The sequence below is a fragment of the Jaculus jaculus genome, chromosome 4 (genome assembly GCF_020740685.1).
Source record: "Jaculus jaculus isolate mJacJac1 chromosome 4, mJacJac1.mat.Y.cur, whole genome shotgun sequence".
Lineage (NCBI taxonomy): Eukaryota > Metazoa > Chordata > Mammalia > Rodentia > Dipodidae > Jaculus > Jaculus jaculus.
The window spans coordinates 1259783-1281459 of record NC_059105.1 but is presented as its reverse complement, the minus strand read 5'-3'; the positions used below and the strand labels follow the sequence as shown (position 1 = coordinate 1281459).

Sequence of the window (21677 nt, the reverse complement as noted above, 5' to 3'; positions counted from 1 at the left end):
TGGCCACTACTTCACTGGACACTCCATATCCACGTCTGCTTAAGGCTCACTATGGGAAGCTCTCGGGGGCTCTATTCTGACCCCCGTCTCCATTTTTAAACCCATACGGGTCCCCTGCTACCTAGTAGTGGTACCAACACCTCAACATGGCACTGGAGGCTCAGTATCCTGGTGCCAGGTACTGCCAGTACAGCCTGTTCAGAAGAGAAGAATGAATTATAGGGAGGGCACTCTAAGGGTGTGTTTTAGGGGCAAGAGGCTTAGGACCTACATTTTGGACGTGGTAGAAGCCAAGAGGGGGCCCTCTGCCGGTGTTCTTCAGGGGTTCGGTGGAGAAAGCCTCGTCGTGTCGGTGGATAAAGCTGCAAAGTGGGAGGCGGCGCTTGGGGCTGGGACTTGCGGCAGGGACCCACACCTCACGGGACAGTGTCTGGGTCTGGGCAAAGCCCATGCCGGCCACATAGCCCTGGTGGGCCTCCACCTCCCCACAGCCTGGACAGAGATGGCAGGCTCACTTGAACTGGCAGAAGATGTCAGCATATTCGGCAGAGATACTGGATGCCTGCAAGACTGTCACTCGGAAGGTGAAGGTGCTGCCCAGACGGAGGTGGTCCAGGGCTGCATCCAGGGGCCCATCCAGGGTGGCCTTCTCAGGGCTGTCTAGGAGGCCTTCTGGAGGTACCGCTGCTAGGAGTGACAGGGTCTCTAGGCTTCACACTCTTCAAGACCTGGTCCCACACACGCATGCTTCGGGTGGTGGGCCACACCTACCTGAGCAGGTATTATTGTTGACCTCGTCAGCAGAGGGACCAGCATCAGCGCCCTGACCCTGGCCTTCCACGATTCGCAGCTCCTCCTGGGACGTCCCTGAGCGGGACATCCCCACCACAGGGCAGGACTCAGCCTGGAACTATGAGGACATAAAGTCGGAGGGATCTGGGGAGCTGGGTGGGCTGGAGCCACTGCAGCTTTGTCATGGGCCATGGGAAAGCTGTGCGGTGGGAGGGCCTGAGCCAGACCCTGACTAGGGTGGAGCATTCACTCTGAGGGCCTCTGTCTCCCCTGCTATGAACAGCCCACTTTAACTGTACGATCTAAGTGTGCTACAGCAACAAGCTCCCTGGGAGAAATGTCCCACCTGTCAGTCCTTGGTCTTAGTTTTGCCCTTCATCACCAGGGCACCTACTGGGGGGGGGGGGGTCACAGGTCATAGGCAGACATGCCCATTCTATGCATCTTGAGATGGAGGTTGTGAGCCAAGTGGCCAGGTGAGCACATGCTAGGGCAGCCCAAGAGGACGAGGCCCTTGAGCCTGGGACAGGGGCTGCTGCATGGGACCTGTTCCTCCACTTTCCTCAGAGAGCTGGAGTCCTGGGTTTGGTCTCTTCTGTGAAGTCCAGTGGTAGGTGGCCTAAGTGAAGCCTTCCTCATTTTCATGGGTTTCAGGCAAGGGAGACAGGGAAGGAGTAGCAGAAATGGAATGTTCTATGGGTACCCAGGGGAAGGCTAGCCCAAGAGCAGGGAGAATGGGGTTGCTTATACTGAAAGCTAACACTATGCCCCAGCTCTGCCTTGCTGTGTGAGACCCAGGAGAGGCCAAGGAGATGGTGAACTCAAAGGGTCCTGACAGACCAAAGAAGGGACAACATGGTTTTTGCATGGCAAAGGACAAAGCAGGCCCAGAGCTTAGGTGGAGAGAAGACTTGGACAACAGGGCCTCAACAGGGCTGCTCACTGGAGGCCTGGGGGCTGATGGGCAAGGTGCCCCAATGCACAAGGAGAGCCTTCACAGTACCTTCTCAAAATGCTGGTCATCAAAGGAGATTTTAGCAGTTCCTGACTGACGAACGCCAGAACCGTAATCTGGGGCCTCTTCATCAGCTGCAAGAGGACAGCAGGTGGTCGGTTAGGCTGTCCCCTAAGGCTGGCAGATCCAGGCCAAGTGGCCCCAGGCTTAGGGCACAGAAACCAAGTGGCCAGACTCTCACCTGCACCGGGACAGCCAATATGACCAACTGCAGGCCAGGGGCCACTGGGGCCCAGTGACCTCCACTGTGCTGGCTCAGGGATCCAAAGACAGCCTGTTCTTATCAGAGCCTTTCTTTCTGGCTCTGTCTTGCCCCTCACAAGTGCTCAGGCAGAACAGAGGGTTATAAAAGCCCTCCACCTCTCCCTGCAGAATGCCCCTCATACTTACTGATGTGGCTTCCAGCATTACAGCCACTCCTCTGCCACCACCCATCTAGACATTAGGTGGCCCTAGCTCTGCTCTCTGCTCAGCTGACCATGGTCTTCAAAGGGCTTGGTGGTTTCCCTTTGTGCTTCTGCTACCTCCTCTCTTGGCTCTCTTGTTGCCAGATTCTACTTCAGGCGCTATGGCCCCCATTGGCCTGACTCAGACCTCAGGCTACTGTCCCACTGCCCTCCTCTCTGCTTGACGGCTCAAGGCTGGAAGCTCTGTTCTTCTGGCCCCAGGGTGAGGCAGAAGCAACTCAGGGCTGTGCATTTCCTAAGTCACTTCTCCACAGCCACAGACAGGGAAATATTAGGACTGGCCCCCAATACACTGAAATCCAGTTGTCTTCATACAAGGACTGAGGACGCAGCATGATCAGATCTTATCACAGGTACCTCCCCAGCCTCATCTCTTGAGTACAACGTGGGGACAGTTATGGTCTCACCTTCCTAGCAGCTTGCCTTCGTCTGGGACACAGAGGAGGGCCTGGCCCACAGTACAGGGTGACAGTGCTGGAGGTGAACCTGAGCTAGGTCCTTCACCAGCCTTCACAGGGACTTGCAGAGGGCTCTTCCACCAAAGGCAGAGGAGGACAGAAGCTAACCCGCACCTGGGCTGTGGCCCAGCCCTCTGCTCTCTAAGATGTGGCCAAGATGCATAGTGGGAGCTGCTGGAGTCGACGGGAGTGAGAGGGCTTGGCAGGGTGGGACAGCAAGCCTTCAGGAAGTAAGGTGCAGTCAGTGTTCCCACAGCCCTGGAGGAGGACATGGCAGTAACTACCCCACTGTTCAGCAGAGGGCTGGGGCAGGAGTGCTCCAAGATGGGGACCCTGGGGTCAGCACCAGGTCAGTCATAGCGATGGGCCTGAAGACATGTGAGCGACAGTCAGGCCACCATGGCTAGTGAGAGGCGCAGGACCATGGGCTGATGACATAGCAAGTTCTCAAGTTCCTCAGCGTGATGGAAGCTAGCTAGAATGGCCAAGACACCAGGGGAGAAGGGATAGGCGTTGCACGTAGAGGATGAGGACACATGTAAAAGTCAGGATTGTGAGAAACTGGGTGCGTAAGAACCCAGGGATCTCAGAGTCTAGGGGAGGGAACTGAAAGCCTGGGGTATGAGAAACTGGTGGGTATGAGAGCCTGAAGGTAGAAGAACCTGGAGGGGGTGAGAGCCAGAGGGGTTTTAAGAATCTGGGGATATGAGAATCTGGGGGTATGAGACCCTGAGAGGGCATGAGAACATGTGGGGGATGTATAAGAAGCTGGGAGGGATTTGAGAAGCAGAACCTAGGGGATGTGACAACAGGGGTGGGTGGGTATGAGAATCTTGTGGCTTCTCTAGATGTCCACAGTGAACCAACCTGCAGCACCTACCAACTCTCCATCTGCCCCTTTCTTGCTCACATGGGTACTAGATAGTCAAAATCTATAGGAGTGAAGGCAGCAAGTCCCCTGGACAAGACGATCATGGTGCAGGACAGGGAAGAGAGCCTACAGCTAGTATTACAGCCCTGCATCACTCTCTGACTTCATGGTCCCCTGCAAGCTGTGACCTTCACCTTGTTCTAGGTGGTTCTACCAACACCCTCCAGGCAAAAAGCATTAAAATAAGATCCTGCCTAACGTTGAGCAAACTGAGGCCTGGAGCAGTGCAAAGGTCTGGACCTCTGAAGGCAGGGGTAAGCTGCATCCACAGGCCCACATGTGAGGAGGGTCTGCAGCCTCCAAGTTAGGCCCAGGTCTGAGACCAGGACCTGAGGAAAGGTCATGGAGCAGAGACCTGAGGAGGCCATGGAGGGCTTCCATGAGCAGGGACAGGCCAACTCCACAGACTGTGAGATAATGGGACTGGCTGTGGGGAAGAAGCAAGGTATCACTGGGTCCATCTAGGTTGCCTGATGGGCACCAGGGACCCTGAGCCAGAGTGGGATCAAGCAGCCCTGGGCTGAGCCTGCATGGCTGAGGTGTTCCTGGCTGGCCCAATAGAGGTTAGTGCTCAGAGATGGACACAGAGGACTTTTCTTTTAAGCCTCACTTGCAGGCTAGCCTGGAAGAGGTACAGAAAGCTCCAGGTTGGCCCCAGAGGTGTGCATGGGGGGTGGTCCTGGACTAGCCCACACTGACCGCTGCACAGCGTCCTTCCTCCACCCCGCCTTCACTCACAAAGGCAGAGCCTGCCCCAGAGCTCTGAGGTGCACACTACCCTGGCCCGCACATACCTGAGATGGCCTGCACAGCCACACGGAGGAACCCCTTCACCTCGCCCTTCTCGCTGACGATGGCCACACGGTGCACCAGCGGCACAGGGTACAACAGGTTGCTCAGGTACACGAAGGCCCTGTGGGAGCATGGCTGCAGTCACGCGTGGCCCTCGGGTACTCTCCGAGCAGCAGCAGTGACAGCACAGCCGGCTTACGACACAACACAGAGCTGCAAAGCAGAGCAAAGCTGTGGGGTGGCCAGGGCTGGCGCAGAGGCAGGCTGGGGACAGGCGCGGGGGTGAGGAGGAGGTTGCTCAGTGCTCAGAGACAGGAGGGTGGGCACAGAGAGGAGGGGGAGAGGGTTTCGGCTGACAGAGAGCACAGCCCAGCTCAGCCTGGACATGGCCATCTGAGAAGAGAAGAGCTGAGGAGGGGTTTCAGCCTGCTTCAAGGACTGTAAGAACCCGGGCTGGACAGGGGTGCACTGAGCCTTGATCCTCCAGTGCACTGACACCCACTTCCCCCAGGCCCCATGAGCGGCTAGATGCCCAAGCTCTTCCCATGAACAGCATGGACATGGCACAGAATCTTGTGACCACAGATGGTGCTGCACACTCAGCTGGGTCTCTCAGCTCACCTGGAGTCAGACCCCATCCTGTTGTGCCACAGCCTTACCCAACACCCCAAGTTCCTGAAGGACACCCCATCCCTGGGCAGGAGTACCTCTGAGTACATACCAGTTCCTCAGAAGCCTGAGCATGGCAATGCTCATCCTTTCTAGTCAAAGCTGCCAGTTCTACTTCAAGAATCTCACTGAAGGTCCCTCAGCTGGTATCATCACCACCCTGCCTCCCCTATGGCCCTGCCACACAGAAGTCCCCATACCCACAGTGATGCCCAAACTCCTTGAAGTGGCATCTGAGGCCTAGGGTGGCCCAGCTTCACCTCACCTCTTAAGCTTGCTCTATCTGGCCACATGGGTCAATGAACCCCTGGACTGCCTGCCCCCTCCCACGACAACAGCTCAACTGCACTCTCCTTTTGGCTCCCAGCCTCCGCCTGCAGCTCCATATTCTGACACTGAGAGCACCTATGGACTCTCTACATATGGCAGGGTCCCAGCAAGTCATTCCAGGGAAACCCCAAGGCAGGCCTCATCTTAGGGTCTAAAATGACCCTTGCTGCTGGGCCCTGGGAGCCTCTCTAGGGTGACTTCCTCAGCACTGTGCCTCCTTAGAGGACACCGCAGAAGAGCACTGTCCAGACCACTTTCTTCTAGTAGCCACTGGGAGGGAGCTGCTAAGGACAGGATGTGTGAAGCCCAGAGGGCCAGGTGAGGACCCAGAGCCAGGGCTGGATGCTATCTCTGCTTCCTCCAGGCGGCCCTGGCATCTCAGGCTGCCTCCATAGAGGGTTTAAGGTACAGTGACACAGAGACTGCTTTGAGCCAGCAGACCCCTCCAGAGTTAACAAGATGTGCTCTCATGGCACCACAGTGGTGACCTCCACCCTATGGACGCTCATGGGAGCTCTTGGGTCCTTCACACCCATGGCCTAATCCTTCTCCACTGCCCCCCAAAGGCAAGTCAGGTGTCTGAAGCAGTGCCCAGAGTGGTAAACAGAGACAGGGCAAGGCCATCTTGGCTCTCCACTGGGCCTTGCAGCCTCTAGCCTTCTTGCTATTGTGCTAACTCCCTGGCCTCAGGGTCCCATAATTAGATGCCCGGGCACACACTGCAAGGCCATGGGAGGAAATGCCACAGCTGGTAACATTGGGGCCACCGAGGCCAGGCCCCATGGGAGGCAGGGATGGAGATTAAACTGTCACTCCCCAACAGCTGGGAGGCAGGTCTCCAGTCCTGTCTTAAGAGCAATGCCTATTAGTTGAGTTGGCCTTACCTTCCCTTTTATGGGTTTCAGATTAGATCTGGGTTCTAAGATGGTCCATTTGAGCTGCTGAAATATGGCATTCAGGGCCACTTCATAGGTGAAGGGACTGAGGCATAAAAAGAGCCGGCAGTGGCCAGGGCTGGCAGCAAAGGCCAGAGCTGGGACAGGACCTGCAGGCTGTCTCATAGGCAGCTCTTCACCACGTGCCTCGCTGCCTCCCTGCCTAACCAGCACAGCCAATAGCAGAGCGGATCAGTGTCTCCATGTTATCTTTCACATCTTCCCCCATCAGACACCACTGCACCACACTGCCATGGCCCACATCCAAAGTGCAGGCAAGGTGCAGCCCATAGTATGGGGTCTGACAGGAGCTGCACACTGAAAAACAGCCCTGTGTGGCCCAAACTTCTGGACCCCTCTGACCTCTTGACCTGCTCCTGGGCAGGTGCGCATTCTTACCGGGTAAGAGCTGCAAGTCTAGCTGTGTGGCGCGGCATCAGGTGTTGGAGAGTGCACAGGAGCACCGTGGCCCCTCCCGCCCCACAGCCCCACTCAGTCCTCACAGAGACTGTGATAGAATGAACCAGAAAGGCCCCTCTGGGCCTTGACTCCCCCACCCCCAATAGCAACAGCTTCAAACTGAGTCTGGAAGACCCTCCTGCCCAGCCTTGTGCGATTCACTCAGGGGACAGTCTCCATGGGGACAATATACTCCAGCCCTCATCTCACCTGTTCTAGCGTCAGAAGTGACCCTAAGCCAGGGCAGGCCACTGCAGGGCTCAAACCCGGCACTGCCTGGGTGTCTCAGCCCAGCCATCCTACTCTGACCGTTCAGGGTAAACACTGTCCACAGCCAAGCTGGCAAAGACTGCAGCCTAGCCTGGATGAGGAAGCCCAAGGGCCTCGCAAAGCTGATGCCAAGTACAGCCTCCTGCTGGGTCAGCATTTATCCACCCAGGGCAGGGTATTATTTTGAACAGTACCTCCCCTCTCTACTCCAGCCCTAGCTTTCCCTGGAAGTCTCGTTCCCGGCCTTCAGCTCTTGCCCTCCTCTCTCTACAGTGTCTCTACCCACCTGTCACCCATCTTCTGGAAATATCTTAAAGAGCTCAGGCAGGGGAAGTTGAAACCTCCAGGCCCACTTCCTCAGCCATCCAGCCTGCCTCCCCAGGTTACCTAACACCTGACCACTGTATGTGAGGAGAAGCTCCTGGTTCTGGCCACTGGAAGGCTGGCCAGGAATCCAGGGCACCTTGAAGCAGACTGAAATGCCCAAGAGAAGAGAAAGGCAAAACGGGCAGAGCGGCACGTGTGGCGAGGCAGGAGGGAGGAGGCAACACTAACCACAGATTGGTGAGGTGCAAAGATGCATGCTGGGACCCAGGGAAGCCTTTCCAGAGGGAACAAGAGTGGGCACCCCAATTTTGCTTAAGCTTTAGAGAGAGAGCCAGCAGCTAACAGAGGATGAAAGGAAAACCAAGGTGGGGTCCTCTTCAGGGCTGGGCCTGCATAGCTGCTGTGCAGAGAAGCCAATTCTTGCCAAACCCAAAAGGTCAGGATGTCGCCAAGTGCAGCCTTGCACAGACCACCCCACAGCACAGGGGCGGAGGGCAGGTCTCTCATGGATGACTTTTGTCACATTTGGTGGTTTTGTGAAATCTCAAATCCACAAGAGGGGACAACGGCGTTGGAAGGACCCAGCTCTTTTCATGAGACTGCAGAGCCCACGCCCCGCTTCTCCTGACGTCTGTGTCCCCTGTGTGACCTGACCCCTGGCCTACCTGACACCCGGAATCACTCCCAGGGCCCAGCAGACATGGGTAGCCTGGCACTACAGCCCAGGGTTTGAGGAGAAAAGCCTGCATGGAGCTGGCCTGAAATGTGTACCCTTCACTCAGGCCCAGCAGGTCAGAAATCAAGACCCAGGGCACTTGGGGGAAGAAGCTACCTGTTTATGTCCTGCTGGACAGCTCTATAAGATTTCTAGAAAGGCTGCTACTAAAACTGTCTCTCCCCATTTCAAGTGGGAAGAATATGATCCCCTACCATTTCAGGAGTCAGCTGTCCTACTGACAAGGGGCTAGCACTCCTCCCTTCAGCCCATCTCCCAATCTCAGCATCTCTCACTCTTTTGAGAAACTAAGTGGCTAGCTCCTTCCTGCAAAGGGTGTGTTCTATGAAAGCGATGAGGTGAAAGGCACTAGGCCATGGGCCTATCCCATCATACTGGCCTGAAAGTGAGGTCAGCAGGGATAGATCTGTCCTCACTTTCAGAAGGAAGAGTGGATTGCCAGGCCCCACAGTGTCAAGGCAGGTAGAAGCCTTTTCCTCTCTGCCCTGAGTGGCCCCGAGTCCTACTCTTCTCCCCAGAATGGCATGGCACTGGGCACACAGGAAGCCTCCTCTGTAGACAACAGCTGAGTGAACAGAAGTTATCTCAGCTGGAGGAAGCTGACCTCAGGGACAATGGGACAGGACATCCATCCTGAGAGCACCTTTCTTTCCTCTTAAATGTCCTCTTGGGCCCTGTACAAGAACTCATGGATATCACCTGCCTGACCCATGGTCACTTCCGAGGTTCCTATGGCCTCTGCACACTGTCCCAGTGGCCCAGAGTGGGCACCAGGAGCTCTCAGCCACACCTCTGTGCCCCAGGCCTCACCCAGTTCTTCAACTAGACCCAGACTCTTCTCCACTGGGCCAGAATGTCCATCTCCAGAATGGGCATACACACCACCACGGGGACACACGGGGAGCCTGGCTCCCTGAGCACCCCTGGAGGCCAGCCCTAGCCTGCCTGGCCCTGAGGGTCCGGGGTCTGCCCTGACTCCCCCTCGATTGTGCCACAGCAGTGCTCCTGAGCAAAAGAGCTGGTTCCTCCCCAGCATGCGGCCTCGACCTCACCAACCTTCCTACTAAACTGAACAGGGGGGGCCGGTCGTAAAACGGGTCCCGGCCGTCGCACAGCGTGTGCTCCGGAAAGACGTCGTCCTCCAGGTCCTCCTCCTCCTCCTCCTCCTCCTCCCCCACGCTCTGCTCCTCAGCAGGCTCGGTGGTGTCGGAGTCGGGGCTTGAGAAGGTGGGGGAGGGGGTGAGAGCAGCCATGCGCTCGCTCATGCATGTGTTGAGAAGAGGGTAGCTGTTGCAGCCAGAGATGACTGAACTGAGGTTAGTGCGACAAGACAGAGAGAAGTTAACGCCAGCTACTCCAGGGAGGGTGGGGCGGGCGGGACAGGATGGGGAGGACTTCTGTTTAAAACCAAAACCAAACACACACCATCAAGAATGCTGCTTTCAAAGATCAGAGAAACAAAAATGAACCCAATCCTCAGGTTTGGAAAAAAACAAAAGCAAAAACAAACAAACAAAAAAACCACATATGTGGTCAGCTGGAAGGCTCTGGAAGGTTCCAGAAAGCACCAACAGGTATAAGAACAAGGGTCCTAGATAGCCATAGCTAAGGCTGTGTGAGGACCTGGTGAGTATGACCATGTTAAAACCTCAAAATACCACTGTTACATGGGGATCAGAGACTGGGTGCAGGTCCCAGACTGGAAACCAAGGAAGGAGGCTGTGGTTTCTAAAGACACTAAAACTTAGGTGCACAGTCCTACCTCCTTGTTCCCATGTCCAAAGCCACCAGTGGCCTGGAACACCCACTTAAGGCCCCTGGCTGCTTGGACACCTTACACATTCACACATGTGGACAGATGGCCCCTACAGTAGGTGTGGGTAGCAGTGACAAGACACTATCCCAGGTCCCCTGAAATAGCAGGGCCTGCAGGTATATGCTGAGGAATGACTGGGGTAAATTTTGTGGAAGGGCAAGGGCAGAGTCTTGGCTCCTTCCACAAGTCAGGCCAGGGAGGTTGTGATACAGGCCCTGGGAGGAAGCCCACTCCTGGCCTCACTGCCATCTCTCTCTCTATGCCAGGGAAGGAAGTGCCTACCTGCCCACCAGCCGGAACCAGGGGAAGCGATCATAGAAGGGGTCCCCGCCGGTCACCACATTGTCGCAGTCCTCAACAACACTGGAGGGCACCTCTGCAGCCCTGTCGTACATCTCCCGCATCAGGTCCAAGCGTTGTCTGTGGGGACACAGGGACCAGGCTCAGACAAGCACCCTGAAGAAGTCCGGTATCTCACTTCTCCTTTTGAGGCAGAAAACTTGGCCTGGCTCTGTCCCCAGTGTTCTGTTCAGGTTCACTGGCTCAGGGGACTGCCAAATGGAAACTTTTCTGTAGTCCTTAGAAGTGGCCAACCACTAAAGACCTACAGGTAAGCCACAAACTCCTCCAAAACCCTGCCAGGGGACAGTAAGATGACTTGAGCAGGCAGGATGGGTGGAAAACAAAGGAGAGAACCAGGGATTCATGGGCGGCCTTTGAGCAGCAAGGGAGCTGACGATGAAGTGGGGAGAAACTCAACAGAGACTCAGAAATGGAGCTCACATCAGAGTCCTGAAAGCACTAGGAACCAGCTGAGATAAGTGGGGAATAGGGATATGGAAGACAATAGGTATTAATTAAATTACTATCCAGAGGTAGGACAAAATGTGGAAGAAAGAAAAATCAAGCATATCCTCTGGGGTTCAAGTTCACCATGACAACATAGGCCCGTTGGTCCTTCCTAAAGCAAACTGTTTAGAGAACAGGGAGGTGTCACACATGTGTGCATGCTTACAAACTACGAGAAAGGAAAGGACATGTCATCTAATTATATCTTGCTTTCTGTGTTACCTAATGTTCTGCCATCTTCTGGGCACCTGATGTCTGGGAAGACCCCTCCCTAGAATAGCTAATCCCTAGAGACAGCCAGTAACTTGTCAGTAGGCCCACCTGCCATAAATAAAACAATCAATCCTGAATCTACAGCCTCCCTCTCCTTTCCCGAAAATCTCACATGTCAGGCCAATATTCCCTCTGCCCTAAACTTCCCAGGCCAGGTACAGAGACTAGGAATGCTCCCTGCCTGAGGCGCATCAAAGTGATTCCAAAGAGCTGTTCTACAGTGGCCAGCTGCCCAGATTTCCCCACAGAAGCTCCCGGAAAACTACAGAATTCCTGCTTCTAGCCAGCCCTGGTGCCTCGCCAGGGTCCCACAAGCATGCTGTGCCTCCAGTTCCAGGGTTGTGCGTGACACTCTATCCCATGTTTTCACTCAGTCACCTCATAAGGTTCAGTGGAGTACTGAGTATGCAGTAAGCATGCAGAGCCAGGGAGCATAGCCACATGCGGAAAGGGGGTACAACATGTGAGCACTGGAAAGAACTGAGCATGAAGGGACACTGCGGAGGCCACCCACTTCAGAGCTCCTGTCTTCCAATGGGCTGAGGAAACAGCACCCCACCAGCATGCAGAATGGAGTAATCAAGACTCCCTCTGTCTCTGAAACCCTCTACAAGGGCCTGGTTGGCACTAGGGACACTGTGCCCACTTTCCAGGCTTCTCTGTGCTGTCCCCAGCACTCCTTCAGTGCCAGGACCCCGCCTCACCCTCCAGCAACACGCTTTCCTCATGTACCCATCTTCTACAGAAAAAACTCCAAACTTTGCTTTTCATATTTGACCGTGGCATCCGCAGAAAGTGGAATCTACTTGCTTTATCCTTCCTATCTTAAAAGAATTACCCCAGGAGAAATATGGGTATCCATATGCACTGGGTTCTGTCCCTAAGGAAGACCTCTGTCCCACATGCACCTTGCTGCCCACCAGCCATACCTGAGTTTCTCCAGTGTCCAGTAGTGGGTGGCTCCATTCTTCTGGTCCTGGACCTCCACGGCCACAATGGTACGAGGGAAGGGCCGTGTCTCTCGGTCTTTGGCAGCCTCTGGAGGCAGCAGGTCTGGCGGCAGTGGAGAGTACAGGGTGTCTGTGAGGAGGACAAACTGGAACTGGACCTGTGAGGAGCATAAGATGACCATTCATCCACCCTTAGCTGAGTGAAAGCTGGGTCCCCAGAGGGCTTCTTTCCATCTCCCTGAGATCTCAACTGTGCACCCCACAATAGCTCACTAAGCCTTTTAATCAGCCACTGCAAAGAGGCTGCTCCCTGCATGCCCACCCATTCCCAAACAGAGCATGCCAGGCGTCTCCCTCAGCCGGCCCTAGGACTTCCACCCACAAGCTAGGCAAGAGCTACTGTCTACCCCAGTGCCTGTCAAGTGCCAGTGCTAAGTAGTGGTTATAAGGAGCCATCTCATCACATGCTGGGGACACCCTTAGTCTGATGAGACCCACCTTCTTCTTCAGCTCCACACTGATGGCATTGGCCTCTTTCAGGAAGATGGCATTACCCCAAAGCAGGTCTCGTAGGGATGTAAACTGGTACCACTTCCACTTCCGGAAGGCCCACAATGCCAACTCACACTCCCGCTCTGTCCACTGGACTGTAGGAGAAGTCATGTAGGTTATCAAAAAAGGCCTCTATACTGTCCTCCATACCCTGACCTCTGCAAGCTCAAGTAAGTCTAGTTATGCCATGAGGCTTCCTGAGCAGACCCTGTGCCCAGTGCACAAGGTGGCTGGAGGAGTCAGCTAGATGGAAAGTAAAAATGCTAGGTGGTCATTCCTCTCCATGGTCACTGTGGCCAGAAGGGGATAGAAAGGGAAGGATGAATTGGGTTCCTACCCTCCCTCCATAGGCAGTCTCTGGACAGCCCCTATGCTGGGCAGGAGCCTCCATGATTAGGTTTCTGGTTTTACAGTAAGTGTTCTGGGTACAGAGAAAGAAGACCCCAGCAGAGAGACATGGCCAGTAAGCAGTAAGCAGTGTGGAAAAGTTCCAGGTACCCCAAGGACCTGTCCACCTATGAGGTTCCCTAAGAGTCAGGTTGAAAGTCAGAGTAATTAGATGTGACATTACCAATAACAGCCACATGTGCCTTGCAAGGCCAGCAGTGTGGGAATGAGAGACCTAGGGAGAGGAGGTGCCAAGTGGGTTCTACACTCTCTCCCAAGTTGCCTATTTTCTGTCCACAGGGCCCTTTAGAGAGTGGGGATCTTCAGAGGAGGTTCAGAGTAGACCTTTAGAGGCTGAAGGGTGGGCATGGCAGCCAGCCAGTGACCCCTGCACTTGGGAGGTGGGGATGGGATCTCAGCAGCAAGCTGGCTGGCTGGCTAGACTGTGCGTTCAAATGAGAGACCCTGTCTCATTAACTAAGGTAGACAGTGACTGAAGGAGACATATGACATCATCTGGTCTCCTCCATACATACCTGTGTGCACACATGTGCTCACACACATGCCAACATACCTATATACATGCATGCACACATGCATGCCCATCACACATACATCCACATGTAAAACCAAGTCTGGGCAGCTGACCTATTGGGAGGGGTGGCCTGGGGCTAAGGACATTCTTCAGCCTGAGGCCCAGGCCCACAACACCTATTTAAATGTCCAGGCTTTGCTGGTGGAAGAGATGCCAGAGTGCGAGTCCCTCACCTTCATCCTCTGGCTCCTCCTCTTCCTCATTTACCTCCGGGTAGTACCTGGAGTCCATCTGCTTCTGCAGGGCCTCCAGCTTGCTCTCGTAGTCCTGCAGAGCGAGGTAAGACTTACGTCCCCACTGTGGACACTGAGGCACCCTCAACCCACTGGAGCACAAGGGAGGGTCTAGGCTAACACAGGACAGCCAGGGGAATGAACGTCCCTTCTTCTGGAGCTCTGGGGCACCGAGGGTTTGGGTGGGGCAAGATGGGCATCCTCACCAGTCTTTGCTGCTCCAGCAGGTAGGTGGCCTCCTCCCGCTCTCGGCGATACTGGTCCTCCAGCTCCTGGAGTCTGTAAGAAGGTGGCAGGTGAGCACAAGGCCATCATACTCACTGGCAGGTGGCTGGCCCTGGGCCTCACCTCTGCTCCATCTCCTGCTTCATGTCAATGCCCTGTTTTTCCAGAAGCTCACGCTGGGCAAAGGCCCAGTCCACAGGCTCAGCAGGTGTCTCTGCACAGGGCGTGCGTTCACGCTCTTGGCGCGCCTGCTCCGGGTGGTTGAACCGGAATACATGGCTCTTGCCCATGATGATGCGGTTTCCTGAGGGATGGTGGCAAGGCCAGATTTAGGGAGCTTGCAGGTCTCAGATGGTTTCAAGGGGTGAGGAGAGGAGAAGGGAAAGGGGCACAAGCACTTTCTCTGCCTGGACCCTCAGCACCACCCACCTTAAGGAGAGCCTCCAGCCCCAGGGATTCCAGCTCCAAACCAATTTCCTCTTTATGATGACCCCCTTATCTCCCAAATTAAGCCTCTTGATTGTGTGGTTCAGAAGGCCTTGTGGGAGGAATTTGGGAAAGTTTGGAGATGCAGGCAACAGAAGTCTCAAAACGGTGACTCTGATGGGAGTTCAAAGGATCAGAATGCTTACAGGAATGTGCACAGTAAAGACTGCCTAGGAGGTTTCAGATGGGAACCAGGACTCAAGAATTCTATTGGGGACTGGGCTAGAGATCATTTGTGTTACATTCTGTTACAGAACTTGGCCTTGGGCTACAGAGAAGGCTTAGTGGTTAAGGTGCTTGCCTGCAAAGTCTAAGGACCCAGGTTTGACTCCCCAGATCCCATGTAAGCCAGATGCACAAGGATGATGCATGCCCAAGGTCACACATACACACAAGGTGGTATACGCGTCTAGAGTTCGATTACAGTGGATGGAGGTCCTGGTACACCAATTCATTCTCTCTCTCCCTCTAACAAATAAAAAAGGCCAGTGGATGGAGAGATGGCTTAAAGGTTAAGGTGTTTGCCTGCAAAGCCAAAGGGCGCAAGTTCAATTCTCTAGGACCCATGTAAGCCAGATGCACAAGGTGGTGCATGTGTCTGGAGTTCGTTTGCGGTGGCTAGAGGCTCTGGCATGCCCATTCTCTCTCTTTCTTCTTCTCCTTTCTCTCTCAAATAAATAAATAAATAAAAACATAAACATAAGAAAATATAAAAAGTTGGAACCAAGGAAAGTGTGGTTACTGAAGAGATTATCATTACTTAAAAGAAGCAAACCACTTTGCAACAGGATTAGGAATGATGTCTTGAGCATCTCAGGAGTTTCCAGACCCCACACAGTACAGACTTAACAGTGGGAAGATGAAAACTCATTTAAAAGACTGCTTTTAAAGATTTTCCCCTGTGTTCAGCCACGTAGGCAAACAAGAGCTTGCTGCAGCCATGATCCAAGCAGGCCCAGTTGCCACTCAAGCTGGAATTGCATAACCTTGGCATTGTCCAAGTGATGCTAGTTTTACAGTCATACAGAGTGAAAGTGTTATAGGTCTCTGAGGCTTCCATTCAGATTTAAAAGGAAGGTCTTGGAGGCCCAGTAGCACATAGCAGGGTTGGATTCCCTACAGGCATCCCCTGAAAGGATAATGTGTCAAGCTGTGAGGGTAAAGCCTCAGTTAGCTTCAGTGGAGACACCAAGATGTTAGAGAGGCAAAGAACATGGAACATTCTACTGAAGAAAGCCAGAGCATATGCAAACCTAGCCAGGAAAGAGGCCAGGCGGGCTGCAGGTGGCAGGGCCAGAGGAATGGTGATGTCCAAGCACTCAGACATCATGCACAACATCTCCTGGATGCTGAACACGGAGTTACAGGACTTAAAGCTGCCCTGATAGGTTTCTGTCTTGCTTTGTTCCCATTCCTCCTTGCTACTGTTATACTACTCCCTTTTGGTGTGAGAATGTGCACCTTACCCCACCTCTGTAGCTGGAAGCATGTAATTTTCTTTTGATTTTATGAAGCCTCACCACAAAGAGTTTTCCTTATCTCAGAGGACAGTTTAAACTTGGACTTATGAGCAATGATGGAACTTGAAGTCTGTGTGGACTTTAAGATGGGCTGAATACATTTTGCACTGTGGGACAGCTATGAGCCTTTGGAGACCAGAGATGGAACGGTATGGTTTCAATGTAAAGTGTCTTCTGAAGAGGCTCATATGCTGATGGCTGGGCTCCCAGATGGTGGCATTGTCAAGAAGGTGCTAACTTTGTCATGGTTTAATTCTCTGCTGAGTTCATACTGAATGAGTGACTAGGCAATGGCACTGCTTTATCTTGTCCTGAGACCCATCTTCTTGATCCTTTCTCTGCTTCCTGGACACCTCTGCTCCACTATGTCCTTCCACCATGATGCTCTGCCGTATCACAGCTCAGACACAGTGGAGCCATGTGACATCTCTAAAACTGTGAGCCAAAATAAATCCTCCCTCCCCTAAACCATTTTCTTAGGTGTTTTGTCACAGTAATAGAAAGTGTCTGTCACACTCCTATCATCTTAAGTCTCCTCATATAAGTAAGGTGCATCTCAGTGCCCAACAGCCCAGCTCTGTCCACATGAACATCCGTGCATCTCACCACTGCACTCCCTGTAGTTCTAACCATTTGGGCAAGAGCTACATTACTTGGGGAGCCACCTTATATATTCTGTCTGGCTGTCAGGAAGGGACCTGAACATTCCCTGTTTATATTTTTCTTATAGCACCATGGTGATGGACAGCAAAGCCCAGAACGCTGATGTTGGAGGCTGTCAGCCTGGCCCTCACAGACTGCTCTACAATACCAAGCTTGGCCAAGTGTCTGTTGCTAGCACTCTCCCTGTACTCAGCCTGCCAGAGTGGCCATCCTGAACCCAGAGGCAGGAACTGCTTCCTGGGCCGGTCTTGCGCCCTGGATCCTTCTGGGCACTGCCCCAATGCTAGGCCCCAGCATTTTGGTCAGGGCTGCCTCTGCTCCGGCTTTTCATATGGCCGCAGGTCCTGGCACTTGGGCCCTCAGTATGGGATATGGAGAATCTCATGGTCTGGTCAGGTGCCCACAGCCTGCAGAGCTGCCCTCTTCTGGGAGCAGACTGTGACCAGGATGGACTTTACATGCAAAAGGAGACTGTGACTGTGACTCAGCATGGGCACAGAGGCTCCGTTCGTCTCATGTTCCATCTACCCCCAGAGTCCTTCATACTTTTCCACTATACCTGATCGCAGGATACTGGGCTCAGTGACTTTCTTGCCGTTGACATATGTGTCTGCCCCTTCACAGGGTTCCAGGGTCACCACAGCTACAGGACAGAGAGAAAGGAATCTGTGAAAAGTAGTCTACTTCAGTGGATCAGCTTGCTTGGCTCCCTGTGGGACCTATTTAGGCTCCTCATTTCTGCTGCCACAGAGACTGACCATGGTCAAGACCTCTGAGAAAAGTATAAGGGCTCATACTACTTAATCGGAGAGGGAGATACAAAGGCCCATGCCAAAGCTATGGAGGTCAGACAGGACTTGATTTCCAGGGACCTGTTCAGGGCTCTAGGTGGACAAAAGGGAAATGGTGGCTGACATGTTCCTACATGGGGGTCCATGGTCTCAGACTTTGGCCTATCTTCACAGGAGAGGACAGGATTGGGAGACAGGATAATTCTGGGAAAGTGTCCCTGACACCATTTAGAGGTACCTCTAAAGGTGGCCAAGTTGTACAGGACTTGAGTAATGAATCGGCCAGCCAGAGGCTGGCTGGACACTACTGGCTTGGACACTAGCCCCGGACTCAGGGACTGTGTTGACACAGCAGGCCCAGCATGGAGATGGACAGCTAATCTTCTGCAGGAAGAAGGTGGGCAGGTAGGGGAGATGGATGGAGCCTCAGCCAACAGAAATGTATGCTCCTCACCTAGAGCTGGGCCGGCTCCTGCCCACAGACACCCCTACCTGCTTTCATCCACACTTCCCATTCTTCTCACTGTAGCAGCCATGATGACATCCCGCCATGTTTCCAGACCCAGGCCTTCGAAGAGGCTAGGCTCCCAAAAGCAGTACTCATCTGGCCATAGGAAACACTAGGGCCTTCCTAAACAAGTTTCTAGTGGAAGGTGTTACCCAGGCTGTCCCTATGTGTTACACACTCCCTGCCCTGAGGCATGGTTCAGAGCCCAGTTGTAGTTAGGGACACTGGCAGGTGTCCAGTGCCCCACCTTCCAGGACTGATGAGGGAGCCTTCACTGAGGCCTAATAGTAGCAAGGGGCAGGGCAATGTGGTTGTACCTTCACTGCCTCCCCGGGAATCACTCCGGAAGATGCAGTGCTCTTCCTTAATGAAGTGTCCACTCAGAACGATGTCCTGCCGCCTTTCTGCGTCCTCTCTGCCCACCCTATTTGTGCAAAGGAATGGAGTCAGCAGAGCAGCACACTCACTTTCTGGCCTGCTTGGTCTCACATGTAGCCTCCCAGGATGTCCAGCTGGGATTTGGGGGAAACATCACTATGTGTATTATGAGGATGCAGGTGAAGTGAGAAAGAGCAAGAGCCCCCCCCAACCCCCCCCCCCCCCAGCCCAGTCACAGGGAGAGCCACACAGCCCACAGCAGCAGGAAAAGCCACAGTGGCGGCATTATTAGGACAGAAGCCCTACTCAGTGCTTTGTGGAGAAAACATGGGCTGGCAGAAACGTGGAGTCCACTCCTCCCTGACCTAGTACTGGACTCCCAGACTAGCTGGAGGTGCTCTAACAAAATCGCCTACTAGTCCCCACCTGGTGATGCCATCCTTGATGTAGTAGAGAACACATTCCTCAGCTGGTGACCCCATCCCCCTACCTGGTGACGCCATCCTTGATGTAGTAGAGGAGACACTCGGACATCAGTGGGTCCTCATTCAGGTTCACAAGGTGTGGTGTCTGGAAAAACAGAAGGGTCAGTGTCCTAGGGAAGCAGGAGCTCCATGATGTCCATCCTGTCTGACCTCTGACCAGCAACCAGACTGCTACCAGTCATAGGCCTAGCTTCTTGGGGACACAGTACCCTCCCCAGCCTAACAAAAAAGACAAAAGATATGGAAACGGCTACTGAAGAAGAGCCTTGGTCAGGATACCAAAAGCCTCCAGCTCGGCTGGACTTACTAGGTAGGCCAGCAGCTCCATGATAGAAAAATGGATGGCAATGAAAGCCCTCAGGCCAGGACCAGTGCACCCTGACAATGACAAGCTAGGTGGTGAGAGTTCGGGGAGCCCTAGCTCCCAGCTACTGGGAACTCAAGTATGGTTTACAGTCTGTAATGGATTCTGGACATATGAAACATAGGCTAAGTCCTAGTGCTGGCATTGCATCCCAAGAGTCCTGGACACCTGGCTCTGGACTGCAATACAATGGCCTCCAGGATTCCTTCCCAGCAGAGTAATCTGGGAACTGCAGGGTCTTCAAGTAGACTCTGTTCCCAAGTAGGATGAGGGATCTAGCCAGGCAGGACTCTCCCTGGGGGCCTAGGAGGATAGAGTTTGAGAAGAAAATCCTTGCTGGGACACCCAGGGCCTGGAGGTCATTTCCCCACCCCAGGCCTCTCCTGGTCAGACCAAGTCAAAGTACTGACCTCCCATCTCTCACACCTGTCTGAAAATGGCTTTCTGCCTCCTCTCTTCAGGTCTCTCTCTCTCTACACCACACACACACACACACACACACACACACACACACCCCTCACACACCCCTGAGCTCAGTAGTCACCTACAGCTATGTCCCAGGCAAGGATCCTGCAACAAGAAAGAGAGGTGCCAGGCTGGTAGTGCTTCCTGTTTCCACAGGATACCCTGGGGTGAGCCGCTGCTATGTGCAGCTATAAATCCCAGTGCACCTCCAGTACAGAGCCATGCAGTCCAGGCCATCAGCACTGACTAGACCAGCCAGCTTCTCCCAAAGATGTTCAATTAGGACAAACTGTACCGGCCCCAACAGGCCTGCCTGAGTCCCAGAAATGCTAATTTTCTCTTGCTGGGGTCCCTGATATTCTATTCTTGGGCAGTGCTCACACCCAAAGCCACCAAGAGAAAACCAAGGGACTCCAAGTGGGGTCTTCAGGAAGTGGACAGGGTCTGAAACAGCCCAGGGAATACCCATCCCAGAGAAAATTAAAAGCCTTGTCACAAGGCTTGTGGAGCACAGAACACCACTCTGTGCCACCTTGCAAGTCACTCCATTCTACCTATAGTTTTCCCAGGTAGCTCTGGCCTCTGGGCCTTAGTATATGCTATTCCCCCAGCTACACCACAGCCCTGCCCAGCCCCTCTCCAGCTTTGATCACGCAGAGGATTGTCCATGTGCCCAGCCCCCATTGGACATGAGTCCACCAGGCAGCTGGCATGTGTTTTCAGCAATGAGTCTCCTTAGGTCTGTGTGGTGGGAATACAGCAATGCTGTCTCTTTTGGTGCCTGGTGAAAGATCAGACCTAAAGCTGGGCGTGATGGCGCATGCCTTTAATCCCATCACTCAGGAGGCAGAGGTAGAAGGATTGTCATGAGTTCTAGGCCACCCCAAGACTACACAGTGAATTCTAGGTCAGCCTGGACCAGAGTGAGACCCTACTGAAAGAAAGAAAGAGAGAGAGAGAGAGAGAGAGGGAGGGAGGGAGGGAGGGGGGGGGAGAAAGAAAGAACAAAAGAAAGACAGATAGGCAGGGAGGGAGGGAGGGAGGGAGGTAGGAGGGAAGGGGGGGAAAGAAAGACCAGACCTAGTAAAAGCCCTGGTCAAGTGTGATGCTGAAGAGATGCTGTGATATAATGTATTTCCATCCTGAGGAAATGTCAGTGAGGCCCTCTGTGTGTTTGCTGTGGGCTGGGTAGCCTGGCTGGAGCCTACAAGGATGCCCTGGGCCCTCTTCTAAGGCCTCCCTCCATGTTCCCCTGCCCTATCATCAGATGAGCATCATCCCAAGCAGGCCCAGTCCAGGGCAGTCAGCAGTACTCAGGTGTTGTCAGTGGTATGAATGGCCTGGACAGAGTTCACAGACGTCCAGCCTGTCTCTTTCTCTGAGATGTTCATGGCAAGTTCTGCCTACCTCAGGACAGCCCTTCCTCAATTCAGTGGGGGGGGGAGGGTTGGGGCACTAGCTGTGGCTGGGGGCTTATGCCATCTTCACCCAGAGGCTGGCAGTAGGGGTGCTCTGGGGCTGAAGACCAGAAGCTTCTGGGAACAACCTGGGCTCCAGGGTGGGTCCATGCCCATACAACTCAGCACTGCAGCCTGACTGTGCCTCCCCAGTCCTATCTGTACCTTAGGGGATCCAGTCAACACCTCAGACAACTCAGACATAGATAAGCTATCAGGATACCCCACCACACAAGACAGTCTGACTGTGAATGAGTGAGGCCATACCTGGGCCAGTTCTTGCCCTGCTCACCCTCCTTCCAGGAGTCCCTTCTGGCCTCTACCAGAGCTAATGCTACCCTGTCCACATCAGGACAGTGTTAGGGCTCAGCTCTTACCTTTTTGGGAGAGAATACACCCAAAGTGCCACCATCCTCCCTCATGGCTACGCCCATCTCGGCCAGCAATGCTTCCCTAAGGAACAGAGCTGGGATTAGCACAAGCTCCAAGAAGCTCCCAG

The 21677-nt window shown here is 53.9% G+C and overlaps 1 protein-coding gene across 15 annotated transcripts in view; it reads right to left on the bottom strand.

Annotated features, from left to right (window-relative positions):
* Positions 1–21677, bottom strand: part of Kif1a (kinesin family member 1A) — an 88688-nt gene that overhangs the window by 26732 nt on the left and 40279 nt on the right. For 4 of the 15 annotated variants that reach the window (XM_045146725.1, XM_045146729.1, XM_045146730.1 and 1 more), the window contains 16 exons: positions 21556–21631; positions 18898–18977; positions 18347–18453; positions 17290–17373; positions 14185–14365; positions 14043–14115; positions 13777–13870; positions 12568–12716; positions 12049–12227; positions 10280–10417; positions 9238–9492; positions 4458–4576; positions 1796–1881; positions 772–910; positions 516–684; positions 272–362 (listed from right to left, as the gene is read on the bottom strand). In XM_045146725.1, the coding sequence (XP_045002660.1) occupies positions 272–362; positions 516–684; positions 772–910; positions 1796–1881; positions 4458–4576; positions 9238–9492; positions 10280–10417; positions 12049–12227; positions 12568–12716; positions 13777–13870; positions 14043–14115; positions 14185–14365; positions 17290–17373; positions 18347–18453; positions 18898–18977; positions 21556–21631 (2020 nt within the window). Of the gene's footprint in view, positions 1–271; positions 363–515; positions 688–771; positions 911–1795; positions 1882–4457; positions 4577–9237; positions 9493–10279; positions 10418–12048; positions 12228–12567; positions 12717–13776; positions 13871–14042; positions 14116–14184; positions 14366–17289; positions 17374–18346; positions 18454–18897; positions 18978–21555; positions 21632–21677 lie in introns of all 15 variants that reach the window. The other 11 variants (XM_045146735.1, XM_045146736.1, XM_045146737.1 and 8 more) reach the window with 5 other exon arrangements.